The 16,950-nt window shown below is 38.7% G+C and overlaps 1 protein-coding gene across 1 annotated transcript in view; it reads left to right on the forward strand.

Annotated features, from left to right (window-relative positions):
• Window positions 1-16,950, forward strand: part of vapal (VAMP (vesicle-associated membrane protein)-associated protein A, like) — an 87,943-nt gene that overhangs the window by 47,731 nt on the left and 23,262 nt on the right. The window contains exon 3 of the mRNA XM_060824482.1: window positions 14,059-14,162. Coding sequence (XP_060680465.1) covers window positions 14,059-14,162 — 104 coding nt within the window. The remainder of the gene's footprint in view (window positions 1-14,058; window positions 14,163-16,950) is intronic.

Here is a 16,950-nt window from a genome sequence, read left to right on the forward strand (position 1 = left end):
GGATGGGAGAGTAGAGTGTGGAGTTTGTCCCTTCGCAATTGTTACTATTACTTAAATGCTTGCCCTCAACCTTGTGCTGTAACTTCTGATCCACTCCCTTTCCCCTGCTGAATATTATGGAGCCTCTCTGTGATGTTCTTTGCCTAGCACCAGGGTGACAACACATTGTGAGATACTCTGAGGTGGTTACAGAAATATCTGCCTATTTTGAGTTCTAAGGAAGGGTCACTGAACCGTTAACTCTGATTTCTCTTCACAGATGCTGTCAGACCTGCTCAGACTTTCCAGGACTTTCTGTTTTTGTTTCTGATTTTACAGCATCTGCATTCTTTCGGTTTTTATTTGTCTGTCTGCCCGACTGCTGTTCTTTCCTTGCTCATTGGTACCATAGTACAGGTTGCAACCCTTGAAGGTGTTGACATGCACGACAATCCTGTAATACCCTTCTTTAGCAGCATTGTGGGTGCCCTTCCCTCAAATGTAGCTCACCATCGCTGTCTCCCAGACAGTCAGGGATTTACCTTAAATGCTGGCTAGCCAGTGACAGTCACGTTCCACAAACAAATTTAAAAGGAAATCGTCAATGCTGAATGTCTGTCTGAGAGTCGTCCACACTCTGAAGACTGTGCTTTCTTCTTTCTACTTTTTGGAGTGCCATTCATCTCGCAGTCTGAGAGGTGGCTGCCTGCCTCTTGGAATACCATCAAAGGATGCATCCTCCCTGAAGCACAATGACTTGAATAAACCTTGAGCTCAAAATTCCTGAGCTGGAGCAAGAGAAACTTTCCACTTGTGGAGTTCCCAGAGACGTTTGGTACCCTGAGGTTACCACGTGATATAGGAAATACAAATAGTAGGTCTGAACTGCCAGTTCACGAGCTAAAGAAAATCTCTAGGCCCTTATTTTCATCAAAGCCGTAATTAAATTTAAACTTTTAATTCGAGTTAATGCTTTTGAACCTCTGTGCTAATATTGTTCTTGGTAATTTACTTATCTTTGTTTGGACCAATGGTGCTTTGTTTTCATCTTGCTCCCTAAGGTTCACGCTGGCTCTGTTGCTCTCTCCCCAAACCTCATCAGCAACTCATTCCCTACCTTGGCTCTACTAAATAACTTGCTGGCCTGTGAGGTCACTTGGTTATTCTTTTTTGCGTGTATTGGTTTTCCCAACACTTTTTCTCTTTTCTGTGAATTAGCTTTTTTTTAAACCTGTGGCTCTCTGATCAGTTCTGTCTGTCTCACAGCGGGTCCTTGCTTTATACCTAAGAGTCTTGGCAATGTTTTCCTTGGAACCCATACATTTGCAGCCTGCTAGTCTCCAACACTTCCCTTAGGCTTGTGTTTTCTGTTAGTTTATTGTAAATAAATTGATTTACTGTGGCATCGCTGATGGAAGTTTAAATCTTTTGTAACTCTCACCTCGTCTCCCACACACTATTTTGTTCTATCTGAGTTTCATCCATCCTTCTGGTAATCTTAGATTTGTGGTTTTCTTTTATCTCATTTTGTGTATTGGACTATTGAAGATACAGTTGGTTCTGCTATAATGCAGAGGTTCTGTTCTCATGCAATCCCATGTTTTCAGAAAATGATGCAATAGCAGCACCATTAAAACTACTGGGGCTGAGATCGCATTATAATCCATACACACTTTTGAAGTTCGCTCTTTAGAAACCGTGTCCCAATTCGTCAATTGCATTATAGTGAATTCGCATTAACAAAACACACTTGAGCAGAACGACTTGTATAGAATGCTGAAGCAAATGAGACTTGTACATTTAGCCACAGTGTATAGAACCTAATACTGCAGAAAGAATGGACCTCTGGGATTGAACTGGTTAATTTGGTGCAGTTACTTTGGTTTTTTGCATTAGCTGGCAGATGTAATCATATGATAAATACTTAAAACTAATGTGGTTACTACAGATGAGTGAGATTACTTCAACTGGACACAGTCTCTTAGAGATGACTGATACATAAAATCTCTTGGGATTGGCTGTTATGATTAAGGCTTACTCAGGAAATCCATAGCCCATCATTTCAGCTGGGTGTGTGAAAGTAATCTTGCATGCAGATTTGCAAAGCTACAGAAAGATATGAATGAGTCAGGTGTTTGTTTATTCTGTGTATATTGACAGCTTTACATGAAAGTAACATGCAACAAGACCTAATTGAAGTAGTTAGAATGCTCCTAATAAACTGAAAATTCACTTAATTGTGCCCTGGAATATGATTTATAATTTCTTTTAGGGAAGTAATCATCAGCAAGTGAACTTAGTGCTAGTTCCTAAACAGCTGCAACATTTTTTTTGATAACATTATAATTGAGACTTTGGAAATATTTCAGCATGATATGACTCCAAGTTTGTTTTTGGACCTTCCTCTTAGCCCCAGCATGAACCCCCAACTTTAGCTCACCCAAGGACAATTCACTATTGTACAATAAGATAATGGTTCTGTAAAATTTATTTTTGAAAGTGCATTAAGCTCATTCATATCTGGACATAGAATGGTATTGCACAGCCTGTGCATGGAAGACAACTTGAGCATGATGTCTCAGTGGAGGCAAGCCTATCATCAACTTTATGTAGTTATACCTATATAGTCATTGTTATCAACATTCTTGGAATGTTGAGTATAGGATTTGGCATGTTATGTTGAGGCTGTACAGGGCATGGGTGAGATCTCTTTTAGAATACTGCATACAATTCTGATTGCTATTGTATCGGAAAGATGTTGTTTAACTTAAAAGGGTGCAGAAAAGATTACGAGGATGTTGTCAGGACTAGAGAATTATAAGAAGAGGCAGAATAGGCAGGGGTTTTATTCCATGGAGCCACAGAGGCTGAACTGTGACCTTACACAGGTTTATAAAATCATGAGGAACATGGACAGGGAACGAGAACTTGTCTCTTTACCTCGGGTGGGGGATCCCAAAACCAGAGGTTGAAGGTGAGACAGAAATGTTGAAAAATACCTGAGCACTTACTTTATCACGCAGAGTATGGAACAAGCTGCTAGAAGTGGTGGTGGAGGTGGGGACATTTACAACATTTGGAAGGCATTTGGATGGATATATGAATAGGAAGGATTTAGAGGAGTATGAGACAAGTGGCAAGTGGAACTAGATCAGATTGGGATGTTTGGTCGGCATGGATATGTGGGACCAACTGGTCTGTTTCTGAGCTGTATGACTCCATGACTAATTTTTCCTGATGTTCTATGAACCTCTAGATCTGTGTGCAGCAGCAACTTCTGGAAGATTAGATTAGATTTCCTATGGTGTGCAAACAGGCCCTTTGGCCCAACAAGTCCACACCGACCCTCCAAACAGTAACCCACCCAGACCTATTTCCCTCTGACTAATGTACCTAACACCATGGGCAGTTCCAATTCACCTGACCTGCACATCTTTGGACTGTAGGAGGAAACCGGAGCACCAGGAAGAAACCCACACAGACACTGGGAGTGCAAACTCCACACAGACAGTTGTCCGTGGCTAGAATTGAACCTGGAACCCTGGTGCTGTGAGGCACATCATTGTTAGCCACTGTGCCGCCCCAAAAGGCATCCACCTATATGAAAATGCAGATTTGTGTTTTTCATGTTCCTGGAAGCAGATGCTGTGCGCAGCAAAACAATCAACCTGCACAGATCTCAGTGAAAACTTTGATAACTTGTACATATTGCTATCATGTAATAACTTACATTATGTTGATAAGGCAAGTGCCCTGTTGTCTTTCCGAATCAATAGTGGTTTCTCCTCATCCGTTCTATTTAAGTAGGCTATTATACTTAATATACAAAGGAGGGTTCTGGATGTTCTTGTGGTATAACAGTAATGTCCCCACCTTTTAAGCAAGGAGGCTTGGGTTCAAATCCCACCTGCTGGAAGATGTGTCATTGCATGTTGGAGCAAGTTGATTAAAATAACTGCAAAGCTTTATGCTGGGGTGCGTCATCTCTGGTATTGATATTTTAATAAGTTTTTGTTGACCTCTTGATTTTGTTTTGTTACACTACTCCAGGAGCTGTGAGATCCATTATCTCTCAGGGTAGATAGAAAGATAGGTGGTAGCACCCTGTCTCAAACACCAGCAATGTTGATGTTGCAATTTATAATCCTTAGTATGATATTCTTGAGGCGGATTCTGTATTTTTTTTCTTCCATGGGATATGGCTATCAAATACATTGCAGTGGTGCTGGAGTCACATTAAGGCCAGACTTGATTTCTATCTCAAAAGGACCTCAGTGAACCTGAAAGGGTTTTTATGGCAACTGGTCACCAGTAAGTTAGCTTTTTATTCCAGACTTTTAATGATTTACAAGGTAAGAGTATGGTGGAACATTCTGCATTTGTTTAGATGCGTGCAAATCAGCAACACTTGAGCTCAAACCATCCAGGCTATGTAGGCTGTTTAAATTAGCACTCCTAATTTAACATTCACTCCTTCCACTTTTGGCAAACAGTAGAAGCAGTATGCACCATCAACAAAATGCACTGCTGAAACTCACCAAGGCTTCTGCAACAGTTCTATCCAAACTCTGATCTCTATCACCTATAAGGACAAGGGCAGCAAAAGTGTGGGCAAACCTGCTGAAAGCCCTCCAATCCAGACTTGGACTGATGTTGGATTTTGATAATGGGTCAAATTTCTGCATTTCCCCTCTTTAAGAGCATTGTGGGTCTACCTACAACATTTGAGGAGGTGCCACCACTTCCTGAGGTTATGAGTGATGGGTAATACTCACGAGTTGAGCTAGCAATGTCTGCATCCCATTAAATAATAAAGGAAAAGATTTGGAGTATTTCAGATTCTGGAGCTGTATTACCTGTCCTATATTTGTGACTTACATTTCTGTTGGCAGAATTGCTATAAAAAAAGTGTGATGTTGAGTAAAGCAGAGAATGCTGAAAGTCTCCACTGTAACAAATTAGAGGTGGCAGTAACCAAACTTTGGTCATGTATTGTTTCTTATTGCCAAGAAACAAATGTTTAATTTAAGAAATAGAAGTAATCCGAAGTGGGTTGAGGCTGATCACTAATGCAAATTATGAGCAAAAGCAGATAATTACTGTTTCAGCTTATCAACATGGTACAGTCATACAGCACGGCATCAGACCCCTCGGTCCAACTCGTCCATGCTGACCAGATAGCCCAACCCAATCTAGTCCCACCTACCAGCATGTGGCCCATATCCCTCCAAACCCTTCCTATTCATATGCTCATCCAGATGCCTTTTAAATGTTGAAATAGTACTAGCGTTCACCACTTCCTCTGGCAGCTCGTTCCATACACGTACCACCTGCATGAAAAAAAATTGCTCCTTGGGTCTCTTTCATATCTTTCCCCTCTCACCCTAAACCTATGCCCTCTAGTTCCGGACTCTTCCACCCTAGGGAAGAGACTTTGTCTATTTATCCTATCCATGTCCCTCATGATCTTATAAACCTCTATAAGGTCACCCGTCAACCTCTGAATCTCCATGGAAAACAGTCCCAGCCTATTCAACCTCTCCCTGTAGCTCAAATCCTCCAACCCTGGCAACATCCTTATAAATCTTTTCTGAACCCTTTCAAGTTTCACAACATCTTTCCGATAGAAAAGAGATCAGAATTGCGCGCAGTATTCCAACAGTGGCCTACCAATGTCTTGTACTACTGCAACATAACCTCCCAACTCCTGTACTCCATGCTCTGACCAATTAAGGAAGCATACCAAACACTGCCTTCACTCCCTGCGACTCCTCTCTCAAGGAGCTATGAACCTGCACTCCAAGGTTACTTTATTCAGTGACCACTCCCTAGGACTTTACCATTAACTATATAAGTCCTGTCAAGATTTGCTTTCCCAAAATGCAGCACCTCACATTTATCTAAATTAAATTCTATCTGCCATTCCTCAGCCCATTGGCCCATCTGATCAAGACCCCGTTGAAAACTGTGAGGTAACCTTTTCGCTGTCCGCTACACCTCCAATTTTGGGTATCGTCTACAAACTTACTAACTATACCTCTTAAGTTCATATCCAAATCATTTATATAAATGACGAAAAGTAGTGAACCCAGCATCGATCCTTGTGGCACTCCACTGGTCACAGGCCTCCAGGCTGAAAAACAACCCTCCACCACCATCCTCTGCCTTCTACCTTTGAGCCAGTTCTGTATTCAAATGGCTAGTTCTCCCTGTATTCAGTGAGGTCTAACCTTGCTAACCAGTTTCCCATGGGAACCTTGTCAAACGCCTTACTGAAGTTCATATAGATCACATCACTGCTCTGCTCTCATCAGTCCTCTTTGTTACTACTTCAAAAAATCTCAATCAAGTTTGTGAGGCATGATTTCCCACGGACAAAGCCATGTTGACTATCCCTAATCGGTCTTTGCCTTTCCAAATACATGTACATCCTGTCCCTCAGGATTCCCTCCAAAACATGCCCACCACTGATGTCAGGCTCAATGGTCTATAGTTCCCTGGCTTGTCCTTGAGGATCTAAAACCTGGATTTAGGCTATTGTCAGGAGCAACCACTTAATGCATGCTTTTATTAACCACAAAACGGCTTCTTAGTATAAAGTAACATCACAAAATGGCTTCAGGCTTCATTTCTGCATTGCTGAGCCTGAATTAAAGATAAAGTAGAACAATGGACCCTTAACAGCATGGATTAAATAAGCTAGATAGGACATTACTAACTCTTTTAGTTAACCTTGAAGTGCAGGTGGCAACAGATAAATGTGTAGTAAACAACTTTATTTTTCAGAAAATATCATTGGGTTAACTTGCTGCCCATTATATCATTCATTACATTTTATTGGATTTATTCTGTAATTAAGGCTGTTTCTTAAGAAACATATTTTAAAAATTGTCTATATTTTAAGTGAAATCGTGCAGTTTCTCCAAGGAACACTAGCTGTTAACCTCTGTGTTGCTGGACAGATCTGTGCCGGCGTCGAAATAAACTGTAAACCTTGCTTTCCTTTTGATTATTTGACAGATCGCGGAACTGAGACACCTCTCCTGGGGGTCGAGATCTATATCCTTGCTACCTTTTTTTAAATAGTGGCACCACATTAGCCAACCTCCAGTCTTCAGGCACCTCACCTTGATTATCGATGATACAAATATCTCAGCAAGAGGCCCAACAATAACTTCCCTAGCTTATGATGTCAAATAAGAATCCTTGGATCGAGTGGATGGCTAAAAGAATTGGAAATTGTTGCTGTGTTTAGGGAATCTGGAGGATACTTTTGGATGTAGTTATCTTGGGAATCTCGACAGCTGCCACACATCTATTTATTAGTACTGTGCCGAGTATCAATTCATAGGGCCATAGGAACTAGAAACAGGAGTGAGCCATTTGGCTGTTTGTTCTTGCTCCACTAGTCAATGTGACAATGGCTGATCCAGCAGTCCTCATGTTCACTTTTCTGTCCTTTCCTCGTAACTCTAGATTCCCCTACTAATCAAGAATATATCTATCTCAGGCTTAAATATGCACAAGGATTCTATCCCACAGCTCTCTGTGGCAAGGAGTTCCAAAGACACGTAACACTCAGAGAAGAAATTCATCTTCTCACTCTTAAATTAGCTTCTCTTCATTCTGAGACTACACCCTAGGCTCTCCCTTGAGCGGAAACATCCTTTAAGCAATTAAGCTGTCAAGCTGTTTAAGAATCCCATATGTTTCAATGAGATTCTCTCTCATTCTTCTAAATTCTAACATGTTTAAGCATTGCTTGTAACCTTTGTTTGACTTTTGCATGTACCAAGGATCAACCTATTGAACCTTCTCTGAATTACGTCCATGAAATGATACCTTTCCTCAAATAAAGGGAGCCAGACTGCTCATAGTACTCCAGACGTGTCTCATCAGTGTTGCAGTAAGACTGATATTTTTATACTTCAACTGCCTTGAAACAAGGGCCAATATTCCAGTAGCATTCCTGATTACCTGCTGTGTGCCAGCATGTCCCTTCTGTTGCAGTTTTCTTCAGTTTTTCTCCATTTAAATAATACTCTGTTCTTTTGTTCTCCCTTCCAAAATGAGCAGCTTGACATCTTTCCACGTTATGCTCCATTTTTGTCAACTTTTCTCCTAGTTGCTTAATCTATCAGTATCCTTTTGTAAACTATTATTGAGTCATCTGCAAATTTGGCTACATGTGCTTCCTTTCTCCAAGGCATGAATAAATATTCAAAACAGTTGCAGACCCAGCACTGATCCCTGTGGGACCCCACTGGCACAGGTCACCAACTCGAAAACAACCCCTAAGCCCCACTTGCTGTTTGCTGTTCATTAGCCAATTCTGTACCTGTGCTGATATACTACCTCCCACAGCATTGTTTCTTATCTTCCAATTTAACTTCTTTGTCAAGTGTCTTTTGCAAGTACAAATGCAGCAAACCTACTGTAGCAACATTCCTATCAATATCAATAACCCCAATCTCTCTCATTCTTTATTTGGCCTTGAGGCATTGTTTTCCCATGAGAGAGACTGTGATCACACTTAAGATGTATATTTGTATTTTGGGCAGTTCCTTGACTGGAAACGAATAATTTTCTCACCAGTCTCATGTTGGGTTAACCTTCAAAAGACATGAGAGGTGATTAGAGGATGGTGCGTTCTGCAAGGCACCAGGGGTTGATCTTTCTGTTAATTTGTGATCATTTAGGAGACATTTAGCATTTTAATGTTAACGCATTTGTCTTTGACTCCATTGAACCGAATTGAATCCATGATTTTGAGGTGGTGTATTAGCATGGATGCAGGATTCATTAAGTAATAGAAGACAGAGTGAGTTGGCATAAAAGGTGAACTTAAGTTGGCAAACTGTAACTGGTGGAGTGCTGGGGCTACAATTGATTACAATATGTATTAAGAACTTGGATATAGAAAGTGAATATATTTTTACCAAATTTGCAGGTAACAAAAATAGGTGGGAAGGCAAGTGGTGACGATGATGTTGAGTCTTAAGAGTGATATAGACAGATTAAGGGATTGGGCAGAAATTTGGCAGATGGAGTATATTGAGGGAAAATGTGAGATTATATACTTAGGAAAAGAACACAGCAGCTGAATGTTGCTCAAATTGAGAGCTTGCACAATGACTCAGACTCCTATAGCATAGAAACAGACCCTCCGGTCCAACTCGTCCACGCTGACCATATGTCCCAATTCCAAATGCCAGCATTTGGCCCACATCTCTCCTTCCTATTCATATACCCATTTAGATGCCATTCAAATGTTGTAATTGTACCCACCTTCTCCACTTTCTCTATGAACTCGTTCCATATACGCACCATCCTCTGCACAGAAAAGTTACCCCTCAGGTCCTTATCAAATCTTTCCTCTAAGACCTTAAACCTATGCCCTCTAGTTTTGCACTCCCCCCAACCTCTGAAAAAAGAGTACGGCTATTCACCTTATCCATGCCCTTCTGATTTTATAAGCCTCGATAAGGTCATGCTGCAGCCTCTGCTCCAGGGAAAAAAGCCCCAGCCTTTTCAGTTGCCCTTTATAACTCAAACTGTTTAGTCCCGGCAACATCCTTGTAAATCCTTTGGGCACCCTCTCAAATTTAACAACGTCCTTCCTATAAAAGGATGATCAGAATTGCATAGAGTATTCTAAAAGTGGATTCACCCATTTTCTGTGCAGTCTCAACATGATGCATCTCAACTTTTATTCTCAATGCTCTAACCAATGAAGGTAAGTGTGCCAAATGCTGTCTTCACCACCCTTTCTAGCAGCGACTCCGCTTTCAAGGAACTATGCACCCGTATCCCTAGGTCTATTTATTTGAGCACAGTGATTTGAGAGTTCTTGCGCATCAATTACGAAAATCGCACAAATGAGTTCAGCAGCTTGTGGGAATGGCAACCAAAATGTTGACCTTTATTTCAAAGACTATAAAAATAGGTCTTGGTAAAACTATGCACAACACTCAATTCAAATCAGAATAAGTAGCTACTGAATTGGCATATTTTGTGGTGGAAAACAAGGTAAAACGGTTTCAGCTGAAGAAATGTGGAACTTCCAGTTGAGAAAGTGAACTTGAGGAAGGAAAGAATAGGAATGACGTAGAAATGGGGACTCTTTGTCTATAACTTAATGGAAGTCAAAGCTGTATCAAGTTGAGGCCAGAGAAATGCTGAGCTGACACATCATCCAGGACTATAACCTGAAATTGATCACTAAATGCTCTAAGCCCATGTTAAAATTATACAGATGTGTCTGCATAGCAAGAGGACAGGTGGCAGATTAATCTGGAAAGTGCATGTGTAACTGCAACATAGGCCTACAACATTCTTCATCCAGTGATACTATCTGGGTGATAATGGCAATTGTTGTGCATTGATGAAATAAATTGTTTGTCATTCAAGTCTGGTTACTTAGTCTAAATTTCATGTTTTAATGTTCACAGTACTTTTGTGATCTGAGTTTTCTGGTGATTTTGAAGTAATGTGAACACTCAAAAACTAGGCATTTGAATAGCTATGTGAAGGAGTCAGCCATAAAACAGGCTGAATGGAGAAAGTCGTGCTCTGGATTGTTCATATTTTTAATTCAAGTAAAAGCAATCAGCAAGTTGGTGTGGAATTCGTTTGTTGTTTAAATGTGAGAGATCCATAATCAGAAGTTTGAGGGATTTCTGCTTTCACCATACTCCATATGGATTATTAGTTGTGAAATACAGCAGCTTATGAATGGAAGCAATAATGGTGAAATTAATGCATTCTACTTTCAGGCAGGTTAAAGTTCTATAAAAGTTAAGCTGGAGAGGGTTCAGAAGAGATTTATCAGGATGTGATGCTGGGTATGGAAAGTTATCAAGAAAAGTTGGGTGGGCAGGGACGTTTTTCACTTTTTTTTTCTGAGGTTCACAACTGGAGCACAGGAGGTTGAGAGGTGACTTTATAGTAGTTTATAAAATAAGGGGTATAGATAGAGTTAATGGTAGTTGTTTTTTTTCTCTCATGGGTAATTTCAAGATGAGGGGAGACATGTTTAAGGTGAGAAGAGACAGATTAGAAAAGATGTGAAGGCTAAATCTATTTTTTCAGAGGTTGGTTCGTGTATGGAATGAACTTCTTGAGGAAGTGGTGGATGCCTGTTCACTTGCAACATTTATAAGACATTTGGATAAATACTCGAGTAGGAAAGATTTGGAGAGATAGGAGCAGGAGCAGGCAGGGATTATGTTTGATATAGACTGGTTGGGCCGAAGGGTCTGTCTTATGCTGTATGACGCTATGGTGTGAATCTGATAAGCAGCAATAAAATAATGCTAGTACTTTGACACTCAAATGTAGGGGGATCCAGACATTTAGTCACAGTGAAAGTAATTTCCTAACTATATTTCTTCTTGTGGGAGTAATATTTACTAGTCTGCACCCTTTTTGTTGGTCTCTTGTGGTTTGTGCTTCTGTGTTGTCATTCTGAGTCATGTAATTTGTCCCATTTTCTTTGTTTACTTATTTCCTTATTTACATTCTGACACCTTTATCTTTCATTTGATTTTTTTTAGTCTGAATGTAATTAATGTGTGGAAATTATTTCACAACTTTTCTCGTATTTTCATATTTCTTTAATTTCCTGGAAGCTATCCTAAAACATACCTTGTCTTTCATTCTTTTGTTGGCTACAAAACTTTGTTATCTCAATCTATTTTGTAATAGTCAAAGCCCTGATTAAACATTGTGTATTGCCCTAAATTAGGAACAGATGTCATCCCCAAACACCCCTGTTTTTATTGGTCTGTAAAGTGCTTACCATTTTATTAAAAACTTTCTTATTTCATAGCACAATCCATGCAGATTATAGCAGACCACCATCAGTAAAATAGTTTTATTATTATTGTGGTCTTTAGTTATTTTCATAAAACAGTCTGATTTCCATAGATATTTGCCCTATGCTCTGTGCCAAAGACCACTTTTTCCAGTGAATGTTATTGAATCAGTGTGATTTAACATAAACACTGTCTCAATGTCACAATACAAAAAGCATTATTTTCTCACTTGTTAGCTTTCTGAATATGATCCAAGTATTCTTGTGATCCATTCTCACAAACTCTGCTGGTTTACACTTTAAACTATCATTATTATAACAAACATTGGTCGTAGCAATAGACACTGCCGAAGCTTTTATGATATCTGAAGGCTTTTAGATAGCACTCTTCAAAGCAATGTTTGCAAGACAAGTACAGTTATTTGATGGTTTATGATCATGTGATTTTATAATCTCCTTTAGATCTGTAAAGGAGCATGTGAACTTCCAGAATTCCCCTCTTTCTCCATCCTCTCATTGGTATTAACTCAAGTTGAAATTTTGTCCATACGATACTTATACTGAACAGCCCTCATATTTTGTGGCCAATCTTTTGGTTTGCTAATTTAAACTCTCACTTCTCCAATACTTGGAATATTAGGATTAGTTTGCTTTTAATTTTTGTGTGACTATCAAGTCTTCTATCTTGATAAAATTGTTCTTTCTGAATGCAGAATTGTAATTAAACTTTCCTAGCACTAAATGTGTGATAGAGAAAGTAGCAGTTACTAGCTTGATGGCAAGAAAGTGAAAATCTTAAGTGAAACTGAAAAATGCTGGAATTTATGGAGAAATGGCAGATTTCATTATTTTCTATTTGCTACTACCAAAGGCACATCTGGATAAATGTGCCTTTTTCAATTAGAGTTGCTAAGAGATTTGATGTCTATTCAAAATTTTCAGTTACTCACCCAAATAATCTGTGTATATATGCAAACCTTCACCTGACCTTCTCATCTATATATGTTTTACGATATTTACCATTTCATGTATATTTTAGTCTTAAAGTTGATTCTTGCCACTGGATGGCACTGTGTAACCAGCCCGAATACTGAATTTCAGTGCCAGTTCCAAATGTTTACTTGATTACAGTACACAGTGTCTGCATAAAGATATAGACAATTAAGCAAATGGACAAATACTTGGCCAATTGATTGTTGGAAATGTTGGTAAATATGACATTATGCACTTTGTCAGGAAACAAAGGGTAGAATATATTTAATTGGAAAAAGCTGCAGCAAAGAAATTTAGGAGTTCTCATTCATGCATGAATAACAAAGTTCAAATTCAGGTAATGGGGAAGACCAATAGAATGTTGATCTTCATTTCAGAGGAATGGGGTGTAAACATAAGGAGATTTTGCTACAGCAATATAAGGCTGTAGTCAGACCACAGCTGCAATACTGTGAACAACTTTGGGCCCTTTATTAATGGAAAGATGCATTGGAAGCAATGCACTGAAGGTTCACAAGGCTGACACCAGATATGGAGGAACTGCTTTATGAGCAGAGCTTGAGTAGGTTGGCCTGATCTCAATGGAATTTAGAAGAGTAAGAGGTGACTTTATTAAAATGTATAAGATTCGTAGGGGACTTGACAAGATAGATGTGGAGAGATTGTTTCCCATTGTGGGAAGAGTCTAGGACCAGAGGGCATTAACTCAGGGGTTGCACATTTAACATTGAGATGAGGAGGAATTTTTTCTCTCGAAGTGTAATGAGAGAAGTGTGTGTTGAAGGCTGAGCTAGATTTTTAATTGGGCAGGAACTCTAGGATAGTGGGGATAAAGACAAAGATTTGGAGCTGAGGATTGTCAGATCTGTCATGATCTTGTTGAGTAATGGAACAAACTTGATGGGCTGAATGACTTACATGTTGTGGCCCTATGATCTAATGCAAGTCAGAAAAATGAGAATTCAAGCTATGAGTGGTTATAGTTGTCCACAAAGCTTCAGTTCATGCCGACTGCTTGCTAATTGTGGACTCAGCACTAATGGAGGCACATTTTTGAATACACTTAGGAAATCAATACAAGAATCGGACTGGTGACTTCCTGGCAGCATTGGGACCAGCAGCTGGTTTAGTTATCATGAAATTATCCTGAATAATATTTTCAAGTAACTGGGTAGGAGTGCACTCCATGCAGTTATGATTTTTAAATGTTGAATTTAAGAACCAACCCTGCACTTTCTCAAAACTAACACTTTTCTGTTTTCCCTCCCCAGTAATGTTACAGCCATTTGACTATGATCCCAATGAGAAAAGCAAGCACAAATTCATGGTACAGACAGTCTATGCTCCTCCTGGCATCACAGACATGGAAGCAGTAGTAAGTATTACATTTTATTGAAAAGAACTTAAAAGGGACAAATATTGACTGTAATCACTAACAGTCAGTACTTTGTAATTCTGTAATTTATAAAAGCTGTTTCATCTAAAAATAGCTATTTCTGCGTGCTTCATAAAGTTTTAATGACTACATTTTGATTTATTTTAAATTTACAAATTCTTCCCAATTCCTAAATGTAAGTCATAGACCTCAAAGTTTTTGATGTCTTCTAGAGTATTTTAAAAAAAAAACGATGCCTATGTCCTTCCCAAATTCCCAGATGAAGAGTGTTTCAGCATAATTATCTTATTTGTATTCTTATTCAAATTTGTCATTCCTAATTTAATTAGCATGTCTAATTTAATTTGTCAATATCACTTTGAATGCTAAAAACCTAATAATTGATGACTCCTTGTAACACATTAGAATTAACCTTCCCTCAAGAATAGAGAAAGTTGGAGCTGTTTATAGCTACGATAGTTATTTTTCAGAAGATCTTTTATTTGCTTCTATTGATCAGCTACTTTTCAATCCAGCTAATTAATTTATCATCAGGTTTAAGTTCTTTTAACCCCTTCCCTGGCGACTTTTTTTTGGAGAAAACATTTCATTTTCAGATGAATTTTTTAATTGCTTTTTTAATAGTATTTTTAATGCTGATTATGGAAATAACTTTTGTTTTTATCTATTTCCAATATTTAACTGAAATTTTATTTTGGAGATACCATTTTCGGCAAAAAAAATTGGTCTTTCAAGTAGTTCATCTTTCGACCAGTTCATTTCTTGATCTGGCATTTTCACAATACCCCCAAGCATTTTCAAGGCAAAAAACACAAATTTCTGCCTTTGTTATAGGGCGCCACATACAATCTCTTTCTCCAGTTTGTTCAGCAAAGCGATTAGTTTCGTCCACTAACTCAATCAATAATTCTGTTGTCATATAAAAGACTTAAAAAAAAATCCAAAGGAGTCATATCAGCTGTGTCTTGATCAATTGATATTCCAGGATTTCCAGTGAACAGGAAGTGTGGTGGTGGAGGAAGCATGCATCCTACCAAAACCACATGTCAACACCAAATTCGTCCATCCTCCTCCTCCTCGCTTGAGAGAGAATAGCCATTATCAGACGAGCTTGCACTCATCTGATGTATCCAAGCTTCTAATAGAAGGTTCATACTTATTGTCATCTTCTGAGCTCGACTTCTGGACGTAATTTGTCAAAAAAAAACACCGAATGACAGTGTGTACCCAAAAGTCCGAATGACGGTGTGTGCCCAAAAGTGGTGTGTCGATGCTTCTTGCAATGCCTGAGGCGGAAGAGACACAGCTACCAGATGTATGAGTCACCGAGTATACTCGTCTCTAGCTGAGAAGGGCCCAGAAATGCTGAGAATTGACGTATAAACTCGTCTGTGCCTGTTTTTGAAATTATATGTTTTGGACAAGTTTACTCGTCACACTCTGAAAAAGACAAATTGGGTGAAGACAAGTGAACTCGTCTTTGCCGGGTAAGGGGTTTAAAAAGACAGTGGTAATATTTTTGTAGAAGCTTCTGAAAATCCAATTAACTTGATAATTATCAATTAATTTCAGGTAGCTTGACTAATTCGAATAGATTCATATTCTTACTGAGATCTTCACTTTTTGAATTTTAGTTGATAGCATTCCTGAATATGACAAAGTGCAAATGTTTTCGCAAATTGGATATTTGGGCTTATCAATTTGAAATGTGAGGTCATCCCTTTTTAAGGTGAAAGACCGCAAGTACAATATTCCTATCTTTGGATAGGAATATATTATGGCCGCAAAATATAAATCATAACTTTGTTATTTATGTAATAGTTTTCTTCAATTTTGTTTAGGTGCTCTACAAAGATTTGAATTTTAAGGTTCTTACGCATGTAAAGTGCAGCATTTATTTTGTAAATGTCATAAATGCCTGAACCAAAGGAAGATGCTAAGAGCTTTAGTACATTTCTTCACATGAAAACTGATTTAAAAAATGTTTTTAAGAGAATTGCTTAGTCTCGGAAAAATGTTACTATGCACATTTGTTTACTAGCATCTCCATGGCTAGGATGAATTTTAGATTTCTATTGATGATACCTACTGTCCAATCTTCTAATGAGTCACTTTTGTATGTTTTCCTGGCCTTGTGTGTTTGTCCCCTTGTAATTTTCAATACATTGCCAATACATCAACATGATTATGACTGAAAGGTTTGTTTTGTCTGCTACACTCAAATCACTTCTTCAGTGGATGGTGTTGAGGGACTGTGAGCATAAAATACTGAACTTTTCCTTTTACTTCTGATTAGCTCTGGTCCTTTCCAGGAAACTAATTGATAGCAAAACTACACTGCTGTCATTAAATGACATTGGTGAAATAATTCTAATTTAACCATCTAATAGGTTGTGGATACTCTCAGTGGAATTATTGGCAAATTTCAGTTGTGTATATGACCTCTGTACTGTGAGATAATGTTAATCAAATGTGGGCCAATTTAAAGTGCAGACAAGAATTCAGCATGAGGGAAATAGGATAATGCACAATCATGGATGTGCTTGGAATGTAACACAGAATATTCTAAACAAAAATAAATATTTAGAAAAGCTTAGTAGCTCTGCCAGCGTCTATGGATAGAATCAGATTTAATGTTTGGGGTTGAGTGACCCTTCCTCAAAACTTGACCCAAAACATTAACTTTGCTTTCTCTCTACAGATGTTGCCAGATCCGCTGAGCTTCTCCAGTAATATCTGTTTTTGTTTGATTTACAGCATCTGCAGT

The sequence above is a fragment of the Hemiscyllium ocellatum genome, chromosome 4 (assembly GCF_020745735.1).
Source record: "Hemiscyllium ocellatum isolate sHemOce1 chromosome 4, sHemOce1.pat.X.cur, whole genome shotgun sequence".
Taxonomy (NCBI): domain Eukaryota; kingdom Metazoa; phylum Chordata; class Chondrichthyes; order Orectolobiformes; family Hemiscylliidae; genus Hemiscyllium; species Hemiscyllium ocellatum.